The following is a 22,400-nucleotide window of genomic DNA, read 5'->3' on the forward strand; positions in this document are numbered from 1 at the left end:
TGCAAAGGCCTCCAGGGGAGAGCTGGACATATTGGAGCAGAGTGGAGGAGCCTTATTGTGGGCACAGTAAGAAGAGGCTGTCCTTAGGGTAGCGCCAGGAGGCAGCAGGTAATTCCAACTGGCCACCGCCCTTTGACCCAGAAATTGCCATTGCCATTTGATTCAATGAAGTCACAGCCAGACTAAATCTATACTTATCCAAGTCACACCAAAGAAGAGCAGCTGGGAATCTGCTTCCCCAGTAGCTAGGCATTTTGATACAGAGAACCACATGGAAAGATCTGCTGTGACCATGTTGCCGGGGCTGAGCTGTGTCCTTCATGTGGACATCCTGGTTGATTTATCCCTGCAGCCCTCTGAGGTAGGTGCTGCTGGACCTCCCATGTTACAGATGAGGAAACCGAAGCTCAGAGAGACAAAACAATTTGTCAAAGTTACGCAACTAGAGAGCAGTAGAACTGGGATTCAAACCCGATTTCTGTCTCACTCTAAGCCCTTCTGCCTATTATGAAACCAAGACAGCTTTAAGGTTTGGCTCTTGTGTTGTCGGCCTTGGCCATGGCATGGGAGTTAGAAGCCACTTCCTACATTAAACTTTCAAAATTCAAAAATAAAACCCTCCTCTGTTTAGAAGATGGACCAGTGCTGCGGCTGGTGGGCGGCTCTGGAAGGTGCTCAGGACGCGTGGAGGTCCTCCACCAGGGGTCCTGGGGCACCGTGTGTGACGACCTGTGGGACCTGAAGGAAGCTGAGGTTGTGTGCAGACAGCTGGAGTGCGGACAGGCCATTGCTGCTCCTGGAAAGGCCCACTTTGGCCCAGGCTCTGGAGACATCCTCCTGGACAACATCCAGTGTTCAGGAAGTGAGAGCCACCTTGGCCAATGCCCCAGCTCTGGCTGGTCAGACCACAACTGTGGCCATCATGAGGATGCTGGTGTTGTCTGCTCAGGTACCCTCCCCTCTCACAGTGGGTTCTTTTTATGAGGGGTCTTAGTGATAGATGGAGACCATGCATAGATACAGTAGGGCCAGGGAATCTTAGGACAGTGGCCATCAGATGAACATCCCTTCAGCCAGGTAGCCAGAGATTGCTGAGGGGCTCACTGTTCTGAGGATAAGCACACCAGACCACTCAACTGGCTGGTCCTCTTCTCTGCACATTTCCTAGGTGTCTTTCCTAAGAAAGCCGCATCCTTGTGCTTACTTAGGTAACATGAGGCCTGCCTGCTTCAGACCTGCCCACCCTAGAAAGCCATTTCTTTGTCTTCATAGAATTTAAGTTAGATCACTAAATTTGCTTATTTTCCATACATGCAGGTGCTGGGAACTGGGCTACAGGTGTGACTCCTACACCCAGAGGTAGGTCCAACACTGGGAATTTCCATTTCTGCAAAATTAAAGAGGAATCTGACCGGTGTCCTGACCAAGACCCTGGTGAACAGTGACCAGATCACTGAATTCCAATTGTAGTTGCACACTGCCGCCATCCAAGGAGCTTCTGAAATTCCCTGTGTCCTGACTGTACCCAGGACCAGTCAAATCCAGAACCTCTGGGGTGACTCCCACTCATCACTAATACTTAAATCTCCCCATGTGATGCAATGTGCGGCTCAGGTTGAGAGCCAGTAGCTCAGACGAGGGACTAAGAGTCACGTTTCCCAAATGGAATTACTTTCAAAACTCGCCCTGTCTAGTGGCAGAGCAAGGAGGCACAGGAGGAGAGAGAAGAAGAATGGTTCAATCACTGTGACTGAGGAGAGGGTCAACCTGGAGAGGAGAGAAGGTAGAAAGGTTTGCATCTCAGGGACGTGGGTTAGAAAATGAAAGCGTGCAGAGAAACAAACAGAAACAAAGGTGCATTCAATGGCAAACTCTGTTCCCGCTGCTCAGTAACAGACCTCTGGTAAATAAACCATTTGGGCAGGTGCAGTGGTTCATACCTGTGATCCTAACTTGGGAGGTTGAGGCAAGAGGATCACAAGTTCAAAGTCAGGCTCAGCAACTTACTAAGACCCTGTCTCAAAATAAAAAATAAAAAGGACTGGGGATATAGCTCAGTGGTAGGGCATCCCTGAATTCAATATCCAGCACCAAAGAGAGAGGGGGGGCGGGGGAGAGAGAGAGAAGGAAACAAACCATCTGGGGGCTCTGCCTTGGATTCCTTGGCTTATCCAACACAACAGAGTAGAACTTCTCGTAACCTACTCAAAGTCACGAGCTGCAATGACCTTCTCCCAAACTCACAATTCCATCTAGACTCAGCTCACGTGTGGCCCTGCCTCTTCCCTCTGCTTCTAAGACAGGTTCTCAGCTGCCTTCTTCCCTGACCCCAGCTCCCAGGGCCTGGCCTAGGTCCTCTCTGTCTCTGCCATTGACTGTTGCCACTGGGGGCTGGGCACTGGATGGTGCCAGGATTGAGGGTGCATCCTATGGTGTTTCAGGGCCCCCAGGATGGGTGGAAGCTGTCCCTACCCGGCTGACAGCACCATGGCACATCTGTGGAAACTTAGTGGAGGTCTCTTACCTACTTTGATCCAGGGCCTGTGTGCACCCCAGGACAGACATCACCATCCCTTGAGGGCTCCACATTCACTGTGGATGGAGCAGTGGTCCTGTGGAAAGAGGAGAGTGATCTCTCCATCCCTGACTGAGGCCCCACATTTTCATTTCACAATGGGACCCACAATTTTATAGCAGCCCTGGAGGGAAGACAGAGCATACAGGATCCCTTCTCAGGGTCTTACGAATAGCTGAGCCCCTTTGATTCCTCCTGGCTTTCCTCTTCTTCCCTGGTGAGGAATCTGTTGTAGCCTGGGTCAGGGAGGAGGAGGCCTGGACAGGAGAAGGGAGGGTGGGGCTTTCAGTGCTTCAGCTGATTCTGCACCTGAGTCCTCCTGGAGCCCAGGGTTTCAAACCTCAGGGGCCTTTCTTTCTTCCCTGTACTCCAAGATCCCTTTTTATGAAGCATAGAGGCCTCGCTGACTGGAGAAGAGAATGGGCCATGGGAAAAAAGAAACTGGGGGTGGGGGGTGGGAACGGGACCGTTTGTGCGTAAATAGTGTCCATCTGTGAGCATTGATCCAGCAAACCACTTACTGATAGAGCATGAGACCTCTATCTAGGCACAAAAATATAATACTTTTGCCATTTAATTTTCTGAGAGAAATACTGTGTATCAGGCATTTAACAAAAGAAAATTGCTTCTGAGACGCTGAAGGTTGGAACAAAAATCATTCTGTTGGTCCCCAAACCTGTCCTGGGCAAAGGACAAAGGACAGGAAAGTGGACAGCATCCCTCACTTCACTGCTCTGCCCCTTGCAGCAGAGCTGGCTGCAGAGCAAGATGACAGGGTAAAGGGATTCTCAACCCTCTGCCTGAGTGCTTCAGACTCCCTCCCACCAAGCCTTCCTGTAAACTCAGGCAGGTGGCACATCCCAAAGGACATGCTTTCAAAAATCCCTTGCCCTCAGCCAGCCTTGTGGGGAGAGGACCGAGAATACGGGATATTGAGTGTTGAAATACGTGCTGCATAGAAATCAAAGCCAACAGGATGCATGAAAGGAGAAAGAAGGGACCTTAAACAGCCCTGAAGCCCACCTTCCTTCACAGGACCCTCCAGCCTACCCCTCCCGCCCCTGGCTCTAGGATTCTGGTTTTTCTCCTCTTGGATTCTGGCACTTGATCAATTTTTACAGACACAGTGGCATGGTCAACAAGCCCAGTGATGTTACTGTGGGTCATTCACAGTGACCAATCAGTCTCAGGACAGCCCTTGGGTTTGGTGGACCAAGCACAGACGAGAAAAGATGTCACGCCGCTGGACACTGTCTGTGATTATCTGGTGAATCCATCGAAAGAAATGGACCAGCTCCACCCTAGATCAGGGAGAAAAGAGAGAGGGTCCACACTACTTAGTAAAACCCAAGAGTAGTAACACGTTCATTCATTTGCTCTTAATTAAGTGTGATTTTTTAAGAATTTTTTATTTTTTAAGTTTTTAGTTGCACATGACAGTAGAATGTATTTTGGCAGGATATACATACACACAGTATAACTTATTCTATGAGGTTCCCACTCTGTAGTCAAACACAATGAGGAGTTACCTTGGTCATGTGGACAAATACAAGGCTAGGAAAGTTATTTCTACTGTCTTTCCTAGTCCCCTCCCCACTAGTCCAATGTATTTCCATTATTCCCTCCCCAGCCTCCTTTGTTTTGCAAGTGTGATTTTATGATGCTCAGCTCTCTCCTGGTTTTCTCTGTATTTTGCAGCTGCTGTTGCTCAAGTGCCTATACCAAAAGGTAACCCTCTTCATTGAAATCATGGCCTATAAAGCATCAAGTGAGATCATTTGGATAATTCATAAAAGCAGAATGGACTTCTAACTGTCCAGTCTGCCATGAGGGGGAGGAATGGGTGGGATCAAGCCCTCACAGAGGGATGGGCTGTCCACACCTGAGTTGAGCTGGTTTGTGTGACAGGAACCTGGGGAGAGCATTAAAGAAGTACAGCCTGGACACACCCACATGTCACCTGCATGTGTCCAGTCCTTTTCCAGTCTCACCCACTGTTGATTGTAAGGTCCCACTTTCATCCTCCCACATGCCCCCTGAGAGGTGTACCACCCACACCAGCCAAGCCACAGCCATGCCCAGACCAGCATAGTCCCTCCCCTTTTTGTGATTCTGCTGTTGAGCTTGATGGAATTCTGGTTCCTGCATCTGGGAAAATGCAGGGTGCATGCCCATAGAGGCCAACCACGGTCTCTCTTCTGCTCTCACAGAGGGAAGTAACTCTTGCGGGGGAGTCCTTTCGAGCCTCTCAGGCTCCTTCTCCAGTCCTTGGTATCCTACAAACTACCCCACCGACGTGGAGTGCTTCTGGGTGATACATGTGGCTGAGAAGTTCCACATACAGCTGACCATCCCAAGCCTTAGGTGAGTGGCCTCGCCTCTCTCTACTTCAAAAGCCAGGTGGAATATGACCCGGGGTCTATTAGAGGCAGCCTTTCTGTGGCTCAAATCCTTTCACATTTAGGTGAGAACTGGTCTGATCACCTGGGCTGTGAGGGTCTTTCAGTCATTTAGCTCAACTTCCTTTGCAATGAGAGAATAACCCATGAACAGAGGGCCCTGGAGCCCCTGCGGGGTGGCCACCCCCAAACACCTCACCCCTCCACCTCAGCCAGATCACCAAAGACACAGGCTGCTTCCCCCTGCTGAATCCAGATCTGCTTTGCTCTTCCCCGCCGCCCCGTCTTTGTTCCCTTTGATGCACCCAAGGCAAATCTGGTTTCTCTTCCCTCCATGAATTTCTACCACATCTCTTCTACAAATTGAGCAGCTCATTTATTCCTCTATTTATGAACCTCACACTTCCTACTTCTTTCTCCAATCACTACCCATTTTAAAGGAATTTATCCTATTTTGATGTATTTTTATATGTCCCTGTATACATTTGACCATCAGTATCCACAGGGGATTGGTTTTGGGTCCCCCACCTACCCTTAGCTACCAGGCCCACAGATGCTCAAATCCTCTAATAAATCAGAACCCACACATCCTCCTGTGTACCCCAAATCACCTTGGATGACTGACCAACCTGATTCAAAGTCAATGCTATGCAAGCAGCTGGGACACTGTAATGTTAGGGAATCAAGATAAGAAAAAAGTCTGCAGTTTTAGGACTGATTTAGTACAGAGGCGTTTTTTTTTTTTTTTTTCAAGTATTTGTGATCCACGTTGATTTGCATCCTCAGGTGCAGAACCCACAGGTGTGCAGGGCCAGTTGGAGATATATATATATTCACTCATACACCATACACATGAGTAACTTTCTTAAAAAAAAATCACCTTCCCACCTGTCTACACTGGTTGTATCTGGGTTATTCTCTCTTCTTGACTTTGTCCTGCAGTGTGTCTCAGATCTCTGCTGCTTCTTCCTGCCTGCGACCATCAGCCACAGCAGCACAGGGTCTGAACGGCTAACTGCTGTCTTCAGAAGCATAAAAAGGGCAGGCAGTAGAACAAAGGGTGGAGTCCACTGGTGTCTCCTGGCTGATAAATTCATTTTGGTTAGAGAGGACATAAATGAACATCAGGGGTTACACATGATGAGCAATCTATGTTCATCATCCATTCATTCAATATGCATTTATTTGTAGAAAATCATGTGAGGAGATTTGGTATCACATATTTCAAATATATGAAATTTGAAGTTCTAATGGTTTATTAAGACACAGCATCTCATTTTATCACTTCTGGAAAATAGTTATTCCAAAGAACTGTAATGTCTCACATCCCCTCTAATGAAAAGGTCGCTATTACAACATAAAGTTCCTACTACAGTTCTGAAGCACACAATCAAGAAAGCATTTAATGTGTTGCCTAGAATTAGAGCACAGTTGCTAATTTGGGAGGGTTCTATGTTTTTAAGTCTAGATTTATCAATATTTGCTTTTTGTTTCTCAAGACATAAAATTAGTTATGATTCACAATGAGGTTCTGAACTTGAAGAGATTTTACCACTTATAGGACTTATGTGTATCGAGCCCCACTCTGTGGGGGCCTGGTCTAGGAGTGGGCTTATCACACCAAACAAGACAGACAAGCCCTCTTCCATCCTGTTTGCATCCTAGAGGGAAAGACAGTGCTCAAAATAACCAAAAACTAAGTGGACAATCTCAGGTAGCAATAAGTTGACAAGTGCTGTGAAGAAAAATGCACACGTCTACAGTTGTGGGCGAGAGGGTGAGGAGGGGGAAGCAGTGGAGGGGACGGTCAAGAAGCCTCTGGTCATCCAGGTGGGATGGAAACTGGGTGAAAGCATTTGGTTTGGACCAGGCAGTTTGGGGCACTGGGGGGAAGAGTCCACCCAACGAGGCCTGGAGCTTTCTACAGCTCTCATTATTTCTCCACCCTCAGGAGTCTTCCTGATTATGACTCAGGAGCCCCTGATGAACATTGACCACCACCCAGGGAGTGGCAGGATTTAAATGAAAGAGTCAGGGGACATTAAGGAGACACTTAAGGTACAGAGAAAAGGGGTGGGGGAAGCTGAGAGCCAGGATTCCAGGTGGGAGGTCACTAAAATGGACCAGGCGAGAGATGGGAGTCGGATAACTGGGTGGTCCCAGGAGGGACGGGTGGGAGGCAGATTCAGGCTGCTCCTTCCAAGGTCATGTGGTTAGCAGGGGCCGGTTAGGAGAAGATGGCAGGATGCCTGCCCAGATCTCCTGGGAGTCTAACGTTGCCTTCCCGTCCTAGACTAGAGGACATCTATGGATGTCCCTATGACTTTGTGGAAGTGTTTGATGGACGGCAAGCTGCCTCGCTCTCCATGGGCAGATTTTGTGCTGGGGAAGAGCTCACATTCCTCTCGTCTTCGAATATCATGACCGTAGAGTTCAGAAGTGATGCCATGATCACCAGCACGGGGTTTTATGCTCTGTACAACACCATTCCGCAAGATGAAAGGGAGAGTGGTGAGTATCTTGACATGAGCCTCACAGGAATTATGTCTAACTCGCATCCTGTCCCTTTAAGAGAGGAGGCACTTTCTGAATCTAATCTGAGGAATCACCCCCACTGCTGACAACCTTAGTGACATCCACACAAGCCCCAGACACCGTCCTTACCCCTGCTCTGCCACCCAGTGTCACCCTCACTGAAGAAACAGATGGCCAAGGTCTCCTATCTTGTACTGGCTATGTGTGTTGGTAAAGGACCCAAATGACAGCCTCCTTCTCCAAGGGAAGGAAAATCAATCTGGACCAAAACTGTGGGAAACTGCAACTAGCAGCCCACCTGCTCCCAGCTGAATTCAGTACAAAACCATTCAGATCATTTCCAGTTCTTTGAGGTCCTCCCACAAGGCACAGGGAACACGTCACTGCACTCGGGTGGCTCACGCCTGGGGGCTGTGTAAGTTGTTGTCCAGCTGGGATACTTTTATGAGTTTAAAAGAGGTTCTACAATAATTAGCAGGCATTGATTGATCTTTCCCCTTCATGGCCAAGACTATTCCAGGTAAATCAGGACATAGGGACACACTTCCTAGGGGCTCAGAGTCCAGCAGGGGAACCCGTGCCCACGTGCCAGAAAACGCTTTCTACCTGCAGAAGGTCCTAGGGTTGTGGACAACACCACAGCTCAGAAGCCCCCGTTTTCCTGTCCCCAGAGATGTTCCTGCGACTAGTGAACGGCAGCCACAGGTGTGAGGGCCGGGTGGAGGTCTTCTACAACGGCACCTGGGGCACGGTGTGCGATGACAGCTGGGACCTGAACAACGCCAGGGTGGTGTGCCAGCAGCTCGGCTGTGGCGAGGCCCTGTCAGCCCCAGCTCAGAGCTACTTTGACAGGGGCACTGGTCACATCATGCTGGATGACGTGCGGTGCACAGGGAACGAGGCCAAGGTGTGGCAGTGCACACACAACGGGTGGCTCTCCCACAACTGTGGGCACCACGAGGACGCCAGCGCCATCTGCTCCGGTGAGCACCTGTGAGCACACCACACACCTCAGGGGGGATGTCACCCATGGTAGCCTCTGGGAAGGGACATGTCAACAGCAGCAGGCAATGAGTCCAGGCAAGCGCTGGGCGTCAGGCCAGCTTCTTAAGTCAATTTGCTTAAGAGTTAGTTCCTTCTTCGACTGCGGCATCTGTAAAATGTTAACGGCTCCCCGTAGAAAGTTGAGGTGACTCAATAGAGGGTTAGTCTCAGCAGATGTCCTATTCCTGGAGGGACCTCCAGGGCATCAGTGATTACTGCTCTCCTGACTAGGAAGAGGAGTCAGTGCCCATCGAGTGCTTAGCCATGCCAACCTCTTGTGGCAACCTGTGCCCTCACACTCCCATTTAATCTTCCCAGCCTCTAATGGAGACTACAGGCATCTGCCCTTGACAAGGCAGCACTGTCCTGTCCAAGATCACATGCGGGTCTTATGGTCTCGCCAAGGCCCTGTGCTCAGGACAGATCACCCCGTCAGGAAAGCCCAGTCAACCCAGAAATTTGTCAAAAGCAAACATGTAGCATCTGAGTCCCCAAGAGCAAAGTGTGCTCCCTCACCAGGAGGCACTGATCTTTTAACCAACTCTAATGAGTTTCGACACCATGTCACCAACTGCCCAGAATAGAATATGCTTGATCCTGAACAAAGTGCTCGATTTTTTTCATGAATTGTGTGAACACCTTACTCAATCCTCTCTCATTCTCTCACCTACTTCTGAATAGGTATTGGTGGCAATCCAAAGGGAGGACCAACAGGTACTGTTTTTCCATATGGTTCGACCAGTTGCCAGGTCCCTGGTGTATGTGAATCCTGGCTACTGTTTAATCCTGAGGTTGGGGCACAGTCCAGTGGAGTGCTCCGTGGTTAATTAACAAGAGCAGTGCAGTCCATTAGGACTGACAAAATGGTGGGGCCGAGGGGCTGCAGAAGGTGGGAAGAAAGGCAAGAGGGAGGGAAGGAGCAGATTCACCAGAGATACAACCTGTCAGCCACCGGGACTCTGAGCCAGTACCTGCTGCGAAGAGAAGGCTGACCGCTTGCAGCCATGGCCGTGTGTGAGATGCTGGAGGGAGCGAGACTACGAGAACCCCAGGCCAGCCCTGGACGAGCTGTATGGGTGACACCCATCCGCACACTTGGTGTTCGAAGGTCCAAGCTCTTGAGAAGCCAGAGTCATCTCTGTCCACTGGGGGACAGAGAAATCCTAGTATTGGAGGCCAGTGCTCTGAGTATTTTAAAGGAGTGTTCTGGACAGAGACCCTCACTCATGGTGTTACTCTTGCTCTGTATTTTCACAGGTGTCACTGATGACAGTCCCTTTATAGGTACTTCAGCTCATGCAAGCTCCCCATGTGGTCCCGTGTGTGTTTCACTTCAATGTCAACTCTTCCTGTAACTGGACAAATGTCCTTTTTTCCTTTTGTATTTGAGAAGTAGCTGGACAGAGCCCTTTAACCACTTCCATACCAAGGCCAATATTGCAGCCATACACTGGATGCTTTATGTAACCTTGATCTTCATGTCAGCTAGGATTTGTATATAATCATCAAAAGATAATTTTGGTATCTTAAAATTTTATAAGAATTTATTTGAACAGAGAGCCATTTTGAATTGAACATCTCCTAACCGGAGTGGTTCGGGGGCTCCACTGAGGGGAAGACTTTGATAGGGTGAACCCAGAAGCAAAGCAAAGAAAATATTGGATTGGGAATTGGGCAGTGGCCTTCTTTAGATCATTTCAGCGGGAAGTGCCTAGTTAGGGTTCAGTGAATAGTCTCTGATCGACAAAGACCATTCATAATGAGCTGAGTTTTGGTGTGCTTGTAGGAATCTAGGGCACTTGATCAGTTTCGTGTTCTCCCAATTCATTACTTTAACAAATACCACAAGGGATCGTCTCATACAAGCTGTTGTATAACATGCTATACTGAGAAAGGCTACTCTGGTTTGCCCCGTCTGTGCACAAGGTCCATAAAGCCCGTCCAACCCTGTGTACAATCATCCTCTCCTCACAAGAACACCGGAATGGTCTTCGTCGGCCCAGGAGGACAGTGTTGGGAGCTTAGGGAGGGTCTGCAAAGCTGACTTTTCTGCAGAAGCAGCCCTAGACCGTGTTTTCCTGCTTCTGTTCTCATCACGTCCCCCTGGAGTGGCTCAAAACTCCAGCAAAAGTCAGTGCCCTCCTAATGGGGCTTCTTCACTGTTTCTCACAGATGACAACTTCCACTGTGGTGGTTTGCTCACAAATAACTCAGGCTCCTTCTCCAGTCCTTGGTATCCTAAAAAATACCCCACGAATGTGGTATGTGCCTGGGACATACAAGTGGACACCAGGGCGCACATCAAACTGACATTTGAAGTGGTCAAGTAAGTAAATGTTCTCTACTTTCACTAATGTTGTCACGCAGTTATGTACAGCAGTTTATCTGTTCTCCTCCATCCATTCCTCCCAAAAATAAACAAACAAAAACTCCCATATTTAATCCTCAAAGGTGAACTCCACCTGAATTTTTAAAGTCAAAATTTTAAATGTACAGATCTTTTAACCCAGCAATTCCAGCCCCAGGAATTAGGTCTACAGAGAGTCTCATGTGCACTGAAAATAATCATGGCAACTTGCACATAGTAGTAATAGATTGGAAACAGTCTACCGTCCATCAGTAGGGGATCATTAAGTAGATTTCCATGTATCCACATGTTGCTGTCATGCACATAGTGGGTCTTGATATAAAATGGGCTGCAAGAAACCACAGACCATTAAATAGTCTGTGCATCGGCAGTCTCTGGAAGGAAATAAAAAGAAGCCATTCACTGGAACTGCTTCTGGGAAGGAGAAAGAAGTGAGGGGGGGCTAGTCAGGGGCAGGAGGAGATTTTCACTTTTCACCATAAGTCATCAGCACCACTTAAATTCTGTTCCCTGTGCTTGTGATGTATAAGGAACAAACGCTATTGAGTTATAACTTTAAAAATTTAAAGATATTTGAAGCAGGAAGGTCCCTCTTGCCCATGTCAGTAGGGTCAGTAGGGAAGGTTCCAACCTATGTGAAGAGCGGTCGGTTTCAGGTAGCTTTCCCAACCCCTCCTGAGCTGACCTGGGTCACTGCCGACTGGGTGAAAAGTCCCTATGGATGGAATTTGAATGCCACTTTTCACTTCACAGAATGGAAAATTTCTACGGCTGTCCCTACGACTTCATCGAAGTCTTCGATGGCCCACAAAGTGAATCTTTTTCCCTGGGGAGGTTCTGTTCAGGGACAACCCCAGTATTTACCTCCTCCTCCAATCGCTTGACCGTGGTGTTCCACAGCGACGCAATCGTCACCAACATGGGCTTCTACGCATCTTATGAGTCCCTAGTTTACAACGAGAATGACACGGGTAAGTCCTTCTGTCATTTCAGCACCTGGCCCTGCTTGACAATGACAGTGAAGTTGGATGCCCTCCTCGGGGGACTGGGCACCAGGGATTTAAAAGAGTTTCCCAAGGCCTCTGGGAGTCACATCTCCCAAGGAGTGGCTTGAGAAACTGGCCGAGCACCCACAGTCCCCTGCACTAAGGCACCGCATGTGTCTTCTGATGTCAGGGTCGGCTGCTCAGCCCTGCTTGGAGTCTCCTTAGTCAAAACTGTGTCTGAGAACACGATTCTCCCTGGGAGCAGCCACAGTGCTGGTGGACCTGATGATTTTCACTTTACAGAAGGACTTCAGGGCCCTTTGTGACCTCTGTGAAGTAGGCAATCCAATCTGGGGAATAAAGCTTTTAAAAATACGCATCCCACCCCTTGGGCTGGGGCTGTAGCTCAGTGGTAGAGCACTTGCCTCACATGTGGGAGGCACTAGGTTGTATCCTCAGCCCCACATAAAAATAAACTAATAAAGATATTGTATCCATCTACAAATAAAAAAAATATTCCCCCTGGAAAAAAAAGTCGACATGAGAGATCAAACCTAAAGTGCTTTTGCAGCCAGCTTTAACCCACAAGTGTCTCCTCTCCATGCACAAGGACTAGAGGAAGTGTCCTCATTACCCTCTGGCCCAACATCCAAGGGCAGCCCCAGGGTGGTGACCGAGCACATCTCCCTTTCCCAGATGTGGTCCTGAGGCTGACCGATGGCAGCCACCCGTGCGAGGGCCGGGTGGAGCTGCACTACAATGGCAGCTGGGGCACCGTGTGTGACGACAGCTGGGACCTACTTGACGTCCAGGTGGTGTGCAAGCAGCTGGGCTGTGGCGAGGCCCTTGCAGCCCCTGGGCGGGCACATTTCAAGCGAGGTGTGGGCCCCATCGCCCTGGATGATGTGGAGTGCGTGGGGACAGAAGCCAGGCTGTGGCAGTGCCTGCACAGTGGCTGGTTCACCCACAACTGTGGCCACCATGAGGATGCTGGTGCCATCTGCTCAGGTGGGTTTTGGACTTGTGTGCATGGAGTGCAGAGAGTGGCATTCCTGCTCCAAGCCTTGTGCCAACCACGCACAGAGCAGCCAGGAATCCCGGACTGTCCCCAGGCCACTGTTCCCTGTGGCAGCCACTTGGATCTCCAGTGTACCCACTTGCTACCCACTCTGTAGTTTTTAAAACCCTTTCCTTTCAACTGACTCTTCAATTTTTACTTACATGAATTCCTTGTATACAGAAACTTCACATCACCACCGTAAATTGAAGAGCTAAGATCTTTCCTGGCAGCCAGCAGCCCAGGTCCTAATCCAGGGCTCTGATTCCTTTTCCAACCATTCAAATTTCTGCAGATTAATCCAGCAGTTGGAGTCAAAAGTCCCCACCCATCTCTTCATCCTTCTGGGTTTGGCTGGGGAGAGGCAAACTGGCCAATCAGCTACAGAGGGTAGGAGGAAGGGGGTGGCGTGCTGGACGGTGCTGTGGGGAGAGGAGAGAAGCCAAGGGATAGAATCAGTGTTCTGAGGGGAGCAGAAGCTGAAGCCACACACTGAGTGGGACATCAGAGGACAGGGCTGGGGGCTTGAAGAGCCGGGAGGTTTGGAGCCGGGCTTTTAGCTGCCTGGGGTGAGTCAGAGGTGCCTGAAGGAGCATCTTTCTCCTCCGTCCCTACCCTGGAGCTCCTGGCCAGCTCCATGGTCCACACAGCCTTTCCTGTCCCTCCCTGCACAGAGGGTGCCAGTGTGCGTCCTGGAGACAAATGTGACGTCACTCTTTACAGCTGACATTTACTCTGGGAGGCAAGACAGCCCCCCCATCCCCGCCACACACACACACACACACACACACACACACACACACAGGAAAAATCACAACACCAAAGCAGCTGGAGAGGTGCTCCACACATGGCAACCATCACTGTGGCCAACTTACCAAAAGAAAGAAAAGAAAATGACAGTGCAGGGTCTAGCCGCAGGGCAGAAATGGACCCAGAGATCCAGGACACCTGGGGTTTGTAACCATGGTAACTCAGGGCCATTCTCAGAGGCCTGGGTGGGGTGCATCTGGTCTGGGTTCTCCCCAGGTCTACTCGGGGGTTTAAGGAGGGTGACGGAGGATGACCAACCTGCACTTCCTATGTCTTTCGTAGCCTCTCGGCCTAGCCCAACACCAGCAGCTGCTGTGCACTACACAACTTCAGGTAATTTCAGTTGTTTTTAATGAATTGGCTGCCACTTGCCTTAGTATAGTCGCCCTGGGTAGAATGGTGGTGGTTTAGGGGTCAAACGCCCTGTCTACATCATTAGCCAGCTGTGAGGCCTCTAGCCAATCTCCAAACTGCTTCCTGCCTCCGTTTCCTCCCCTGGATGAGGTTGAGAAGGACGGTAGCATTTGTCCGTGGGCTCTGCTGGAATTCACTGGCTTTCTCAGCACAGTGGTGAGGACAGTGCTTGCCAAGAGGCAGGGCCAACATAAGTCATCAGTCATGGTCTGCTCAGCACTTCCAAGGCCAGGGCACTGCAAGGATTCATCTTTGTACACTCCCTTCTGCTTAAGAGAAGTGTTAATAATTAAGAAGCTGAAAGCATCACTTTTTAGTTTGCTCCTAGCTGTTTACACATTTCAAATTTATTCAGCTGTTCTTCCCAGGCTGATCTTTAAGTGCAAAGTCCAATATAGGGAAGAGTTGGGGAAAAGCAGTGACCCCAAACCCTCAGAGGAAGCTCTGGGGAGGTCATTTCTGGACACACACACCTGCTGGAGTACTGTCTGCAGAGAAAGGCCCAGCTGGGGAGTCTCATTTAGAATCAGAAACTGCCCACAGATAAGGCAGAAGGTGGAGAGCCCGCTGGCAGCTGACTAAGTTAAATGTTAGACATTGGACTAAGATGTTATATATTTTTTTCCTTTTGCTTTCTCTCTGTCCTTAGCATCTTTTCCAAAGCCAACAGAGGTGCCCATATCAACAGGTAATCAATCCTTTCTCCTCTCTTCAGTTGCTTTCCCTTCATAGTTTCAGCTCAGAAAGACTACAGCAGTACTGTGGGAAGAAGGATCCCCGGTGGACACACTGTCCACTTCCAACTTCCTCCCTGGCCTCAGGCTGGCCCTATAAATGGCAGCTGCTGGAGGGTGGGCTGATAATCTCTGGGTTCACTAGAAAATCTGTGATTAGAAGGGAGAGGGAGGAAACAGATGTGAGATGCAACAAACACCGGCTTGTGAGATGGTTTGGAAGTTGCCAACTAGAAAGGCTCAGAGCATCTTGCTGACCCCAAATCTCCTCCCAGCCCCCACCCAGGAACTCACCTTGGCTGTGTTCTGAACACACCCAGTTTTTTAATCCCTTTCATAACACTGCCCTTTGAAAATGGGTGGCACCTGCAGTGGCTGCCCTTCAAAATCCCTTTACATACGGGTCACGCTTGATCCTGGGGACAACATAGATGACAGTTATTGTCATTGTCACTTAGTCAACATGTGCAAGGGTGCACACGCACGCATGCACACACACACACACATACACACACAAGTTAGTGTGTGTTTGGTTACTTCTTGTGAAAAATCCAACAAACTCTTTGTCAGGAACCACAACTCCACAACCCACAGTGAAAGGAGGGCTACAGAGTGGGGCAGCTCACAGTCCAGTTGGCCAGGGAGCAGCATGGAAGGCACACGGTGTGGTCCCCAAGACAAAAGTAAAGGAGATGAAATGAAGGGGAGAAGGGACTCGTTATCCTTTACTGTCAGCGCACACCCCAGGAAATGGCTGGTTTTTCTGGTGGCCCTTCTGGATGGGCCCTTATGAAGGGTGTTCTTTGGATTGTCCACCTAGATCTGGGCCTACGGCTGGCAAATGGGTCAAGCAGGTGCGAGGGCCGCGTCGAGGTCTTCCACAGCAACACCTGGGGCACTGTGTGTGATGACAGCTGGTCCATCGAGGATGCCCATGTGGTTTGCAGACAGCTTGGCTGTGGCCTGGCTTTATCTGCCCTCCCAGGGGCCAGCTTCAGCCCTGGGTCAGGCCGCATCCTCCTTGATGATGTCCACTGCACAGGAAGTGAGGCCTCCCTGGAACAGTGCCCTCACGGCAGCTGGTTCACCCACAACTGTGGGCACCATGAAGATGCTGGCGTCATCTGCTCAGGTGAGTGGTGGCTCAGAGTACCTTGCTGACCCCAAATCTCCTCCCAGTGACGCCTCTTGGCCAGTGTCACAGATGCCCAGGCCAGGTAGAATATGCAAACGACTTCATGCCTTCAGCCTACCCCATGTCCTTGACAAGGAATTTCTGTTCCAACTCTGAAAAATATATCAGCTGTTTAGCACATGGGGTGGCCTGGTCCACTTGAGCGTCTATGAAGGTGACTCGGTTGTAAAATAAAGACAACAATAGTACTCATGTCATAGATTTGTTGGAAGGATTAAATGAGACAATACACATGGAACATTTACTTGAGCATCTGACAAACCACTGATAATACAAAAGTATTGCTACGTTGCAGATGCGTCATTTTAGTTACTGAGGGAAATTCTATCAGAATCACTGCTGCAGAGATTTTAGCCAGGTGAGAACTCACACCGGAGGGGACAGCCCTGATGCTCAAGGATTGGTTACGCTCCACTTCCTCCAGTCATGTTAAACAGAGAAAATGACCTTCAAACCTCCGCACCATCTGGTTTCTAATGTCACACTGCTCGGTGTCTCCTTTATCTCTGCAGGTTCTGAAGCTGCTGAGCATCCAGGTATATGTGAGTTGGTGTCTGTTATTTGCTGACTGGTGACTCTTGTCTAATGCAGGGTTCTACAATGGGTTTCCCTTTCAAGCTTTAAAGGGCCTTGACAGTGCCCTGAGCACAGACTCTTCTGTAAGGACCCAGGGTTGTTTCCCATTCTCCTGGGACCCTGCTCTGTGCCTAGAGGAAAAGGTGTTCTGGATCTTAACAGCCCAGTGTGTTCTCTGTTCTGCATTTGAAAGCTGCTTTTAACCCAAAAGCTCTTGACCTAAAATGGTAGTTCATGCAAAGGCCTTGGCAGACCAGAGAAGTCGGGAGGGCCTGGGGATGTGGGGGGGGGGAGGGCTGGGAATAGGGAGGTTTGGGGAAGGAGGGCCTAAGGACAGGAGCTGTTTCTCCACCTGCAGCCCTACCTGGGACCTGGGATGCAGCGGCTGAACTCTAGTTCTGCTGAGGCAGCCCTGGGTATGGGGTCGTAGCTTCAAAATCCCAACATGAGTTTTAGTTTTTATTTTCTTTTTTTTAATATTTACTTTTTAGTTTTAGTGGACACAATATCTTTATTTTACATTTATGTAGTGCTGAGGATGGAACCCAGTGCCTCATGCATGCCAGGAGAGCACTCTACCACTGAGCCACAACCCCAGCCCCATAGTTTTTATTTTCTTAATAAAAATAATGTGCATATTCATTCATGAGCTGCCATTACATTTTAAATAGTAACTATGTGATCAGAGACTCAATGGGGTTCTTTAAAGGTAAAACGCCTATGACTTAGACGGTATTTGAAATGAATATGAAATTTCATTGTTTTTTTTCTTAAATGTACTTACGGAGGCTACTTTTCTTTTGTACCTGTACAGTTTCTTCAGCTCATCAGGATCATCCACACATTTTCCATCAAATAGGTACTGTTTCTATTCTTGCATTTCATAACAGTTTTTCTGAAGCTGGAGTCCCACCATTTGACCAGCAGAGAGTTAGTGAATACTATTCCCACCTCTGTATGGAAAAGGAGCTGTGCTCACTGGAGGACTCTCTTAGTATAGGATTCTCTTCCAGGAGAGAGCCAGCTCCCCCACCCACCTCAGCCGCAGCATCCAAAGGCCTGCACAAAGGCCCACTCCACACTCTGCTTAGGGGATTCCAGGAACCAGTCCTGCTCACAAAGATCTAGACTTTGAGAATCAATTTCACTTGCTTTGGGTTCAAAGGGTCTGTTTTACTTAGGCAATAATTCACTTTCTTGCAGCTGGGACTCCACAACTTCCTCTGATTTTCCAACCTCTATCCACCTGTGTCATCCCAAATAAGTACTTTACAGCTCTCTAAATTCAAGTAAAGCAAAACTAATTTTGCTCTGATAATCTCATCTGTTTGGGGAAACCTGGCTTAGAAATGCAAAACCTGAGCTCCAAGCATGCAGCTGCCTTGTTTTGAATTTTTAGGAACATAACACAATAAACAAGGGTGAAAGCAGAATGTCTTCCACAAAGCCCAGGCAGAGCCACTGTGGAGTCTGCTAAATTGTAGGTAGACAGCAGGCATCTCTGCTCCTCTGTTTTCTAAGGCTCCGCATTAGCACATCCCCACCTGCATGATAGATGCTCTCCCCCAGCAGGCTGCACCCCAGGGCCAAAGTCTCCAGCCAGATGTGCTGTCCCGTCGAGCACTGAAGGAGGCTCCTCAAGCCCACTAGCTCTTGCTCCTGCAGGGGTGAGGCTGGCCAACGGGAAGCACCCGTGCGAGGGCCGAGTGGAGATCTACCACAACGGCACCTGGGGGACCGTGTGCGACGACCTCTGGAGCCTGCCCGCTGCCCAGGTGGTATGCCAGCAGTTGGGCTGTGGGGCAGCCCTGGCAGCTCCCAGGAGCAGTCTGTTTGGCGACGGTTCCGGCCCCATCTTCCTAGACGACGTGAGGTGTACAGGCAACGAGACCAACCTGGGACAGTGCCACCACCTCGGACTGTCTGTGCATAACTGTGGGCACCATGAGGACGCCGGGGCTGTCTGCTCAGGTACCTGAACTCTGCTGAGCCCAGTTTCCCTCCCAAGCAGGACAGTCATCTCTGACAGGCAGATACCCGAGTGGCCTGGGGTCCCAGGTGGGTCAAGAACTTGCCCTGCTTTGCCTGGAATGTCCTGGCTTTAGCACTGAGAAGTCACATGTCCTCTTTGAACTCCAACAAGCCAGGACCTTGGTCACTCTAATGTCAGGAGAGTAGTATCCCCTGCCATGCACCACAGCCAGTCCCCCTGGCCCTGAGAAGAAATCCCATGAGCCAAAACATACGCAGAAACAGAAGTCGAGCCTCGCCCTGGAGTGATTCTTAACTTCTGGGAATGGTTCTCCCAGGTGTGTCCAACTTGTGGGTTTCTCTGGAAGATATTTCTCAGAGAGAGCTATGCTCTCTGAATACTCTCCTGATTGCTGACTGCCTAAGTTGGGACTTTCTTGCCATGAGGGGTAATTTTAGGCAACTTTTCAAAACAGCTGAATGAACATGCTAAATCCCTGTTTTTTGACTTTTATTACTAATTAATTGCATGCAACAGATATCTGTGACTCCCCACTCCATTGTGGGGTCTCACCATAGCCCAGCATCACCCCAGTCTCCTCAGGGCTGGGCAGAGATGAGGTCCCCAGATGGACTGAAGATGAGGCAGAGGAGACGGCATTTCTACTCCCCTCTGTTGGCTGGTGGTATTTTAATCTGAAGACTTAGTGTTTCATGGGGTCTAGGGATAAGCACTCTGAGTTAAATCGGCATCAAATGTCCACCATCCTGTTCTCTAGCCTCACATCTCCAGAGCCACTATAGGTGACTCCTCCCCGGTGGAGTTCAGAGAGATGCTTCCAGGTTCCCGCCCAGGCCAGGCCGAGATGGTTCACAGCTGCTGTCCCGATGAGCCAGACCTCTGGACACTGGCCTCCCCTCAGCACTGCTGCATTTGCTGGGAAGCTCTGACTGCACCCCACACACACACACTGGCACCCATGGGACTCACGTCCCCGATTAGCTGGTGGCGTTTTGTCAGACTTCACCTCCCCTGATGTGAATGCCTCTTCTCTTTCAGCTGTTGAAGTGGCCCCAGCTCTGGCAAGCCCAGCTCCTGCAGTTGGTAATCCTCTCATTGTTTCTCCTGCAACTTCCTGGTTATTGGGTTTTTCTGGGGGTCGCTGGGGTCACAGCCAGTGATGTCAGTGCCCTCCTGGATCCATGCCTCCCTGGGACTGGGGAAAATACAGACCTGAAACAGAGGCACAGGCTACAAGCAAAGCCTCATTGCATCTACTCTCTGGTTCTACTGAGATGTTTTTAACTTTGAACCTGAGCCAATGGGAAAGTTTGGCTTAAAGAAAACCAGAAGTTGGGTGTGATATCTATCAATGTCAATGACAATGACAATGAGTTTGCCTATCAATCTGATGGCTTGGTTCCAAAATAGATTTTTTTTTCTTGTGGTGGGGGGTGGTACTGTGGACTGAACTCAGGGGCACTCAACCTCTGAGCCACATCCCCAGCCCTATTTTGTATTTTATTTAGAGACAGGGTCTCACTAGGTTGCTTAACACATACTTCTGCTGAGGCTGGCTTTGAACTCACCATCCTCCTGTCTCAACCTCCCCAGCCACTGGGATTACAGATGTGTACCACTGTCTCCAGCTCCAAAATAGATATTTATTTTTATCCTTTTGTAAACCTTTTGCCCAACCCAAAGATGAGAATGATAGAGTAAAATAGTGGAAATCAGAAATAGCCCAGGAAAGCAGGCACTGCATTTGTAAGCACTACTCTTAGTCCTGTGAGGCTCTAGAATCCAAGGTGTTTGATATAGAACTAAGGAAAAGTCCTAGTAGAAGTCCCAGTAATAACCTCTGAGTCTTCCCCAGACCTGTCCATCATCAGGTTGGTGGGTGGGAGGAGCCGGTGTGAAGGCCGTGTTGAAGTCCACCACAATGGCACCTGGGGCACTGTGTGTGACGACCTGTGGAGCATCGACGCCGCCCACGTGGTGTGCTGGCAGCTGGGCTGCGGGGAGGGCATCAGCGCCCTGGGGAGCGGCTACTTCGGGAAGGGTGTGGGGAGCATCCTCCTGGATGACGTGCAGTGCCAGGGCACTGAGACCTCGCTAGGCCGATGCCAGCATCTGGGCTTGTCCGTCCACAACTGTGGCCATCACGAGGACGCCGGCGTCATCTGCTCAGGTACTCACTCTCAACTGTCTCCTGAAACCGGCAGAGCTGTGACTCTTGGCAGGGATCTGGGAACTGACATGGGAATGTTTGGGTCCCCTTGGGAAGCTCCAAACACAATCGGAGGTCCATTCTCAGCACTGGGCAGCCAATAAATAATGGGGCATCATTTAACCTGGATCATCCCAAGTCCCTCAGTCCCACAGCCTACCTGGCCTTGGTTCCGGGTGGCCTCTCTGTCGTTTATAACCTTCCTTCTAAGCTGCTTCAGCGTAGAGCCCTCCGTCTCTGCAGTCTTCAGGGACCCCCCCCCCCAGACTCCCTGTCAGCCACCATGGGGTCAGGCACTTCCTAGTCTTTGTCCTCAAATTGTCTGTTTTGAGCTTTGAAGATGACACTGTGGCACTGCTGATGAGAATTCCATGACCCAAACCCGAGTTCTCAACAGTATTTCAACACTTCAGCACTATTTCCTTCTCCCTCTGTGGTTGGAGTGGTCCCCTTTTGTTTGTTCTGCTTTGTTTAATTCAGCAGTTTGTGCATTATTTTTTTTCTTCTTTCTCTTGCCAAAAATCGTATAATAGAAAATGAAATCAGATTAAATTAAAATACCTACTGCCCAGCTTATCTTAATTCTATAGCCCACAGGTTAGAATAATAATTTGAGTATCAACTAAGAAACTTTTCTTATTCTTGGTTTCACACTTCAGAAGTTGTTTTGTTCCTAACTTAATGTATCTGAGGTATCAAATTTTTAAACAAAAATGTATCTTCTAAGTTCCTGATTGTTTTGCCATTTCAGCATCAGCCACAGAATTCACCGCTTCACCGGGTAATTTTATTTTCTCTCTTGCTTTCTATAAATCAGAGAAGTAGATTGTCTTACATATGATGAGGGTCGCAGTTTTTATCTCATATGAAACTAAATATCAAGCTCATATCAAACTAATGTAAGCTGCTTACATATTCATTAATCAGAACAATAAAAGGAACAGATTGGGTGCCTTTGTACCAAGGTACAGGATTTCAGTGTGTTCCTTCCCTCTTTGGTGCCACAATTGGTCTCTGAGATCAAATTCTAGTGACCCTGCTTCACTCCCATGTTCATTAGTGTCAGCACATGGGGTAATCCGTGAGTTTTTTTCTGTAATTTTTTAACTTACAAGACTTCAGACATCTCAGGCAAAACCTGAATCCATATTTTCAGAAAATAATGGAGCAATTTGTCTCCTGAGCATGTTTCAGAGTACAGTCCCTTCATCCAGTGTTATGCAAATTTCTGAGAATGATTTGCATAGCTACATAATTTGGGGAAATACCATATCTTCTCTTGATGATTCAGTCTATTAGCACTTTCAAGTCTCTAATGAGTCCGGCAGGGAGAGATCTCTTTTTAATTTGGTGTAACCCAATGTTTTCCAAACTTCTCATCACTTTCAGATGGTGATGCAGCGTGGCCCTATTTGGCACCAGAGCATAACCTTGGGTTCTCTGGCTCCAGTGTTAACCAGTGGGCAATGGTGGGCAAGTCCCCAGACCTCTTAGGCTTCTGTTTC

At 49.1% G+C, this 22,400-nt stretch overlaps 1 protein-coding gene across 1 annotated transcript in view; it reads left to right on the forward strand.

Moving 5' to 3' along the window:
• Positions 1–22,400, forward strand: part of Dmbt1 (deleted in malignant brain tumors 1) — a 170,912-nt gene that overhangs the window by 130,361 nt on the left and 18,151 nt on the right. The window contains exons 33-42 of the mRNA XM_048791448.1: positions 632–949; positions 4,753–4,939; positions 7,268–7,485; positions 8,181–8,492; positions 10,726–10,879; positions 11,675–11,892; positions 12,604–12,915; positions 15,743–16,058; positions 18,315–18,664; positions 20,542–20,886. Of these exons, the coding sequence (XP_048647405.1) occupies positions 632–949; positions 4,753–4,939; positions 7,268–7,485; positions 8,181–8,492; positions 10,726–10,879; positions 11,675–11,892; positions 12,604–12,915; positions 15,743–16,058; positions 18,315–18,664; positions 20,542–20,886 (2,730 nt within the window). The remainder of the gene's footprint in view (positions 1–631; positions 950–4,752; positions 4,940–7,267; positions 7,486–8,180; positions 8,493–10,725; positions 10,880–11,674; positions 11,893–12,603; positions 12,916–15,742; positions 16,059–18,314; positions 18,665–20,541; positions 20,887–22,400) is intronic.

Source organism: Marmota marmota, unplaced genomic scaffold, assembly GCF_001458135.2.
Source record: "Marmota marmota marmota unplaced genomic scaffold, marMar, whole genome shotgun sequence".
Classification (NCBI taxonomy): domain Eukaryota; kingdom Metazoa; phylum Chordata; class Mammalia; order Rodentia; family Sciuridae; genus Marmota; species Marmota marmota.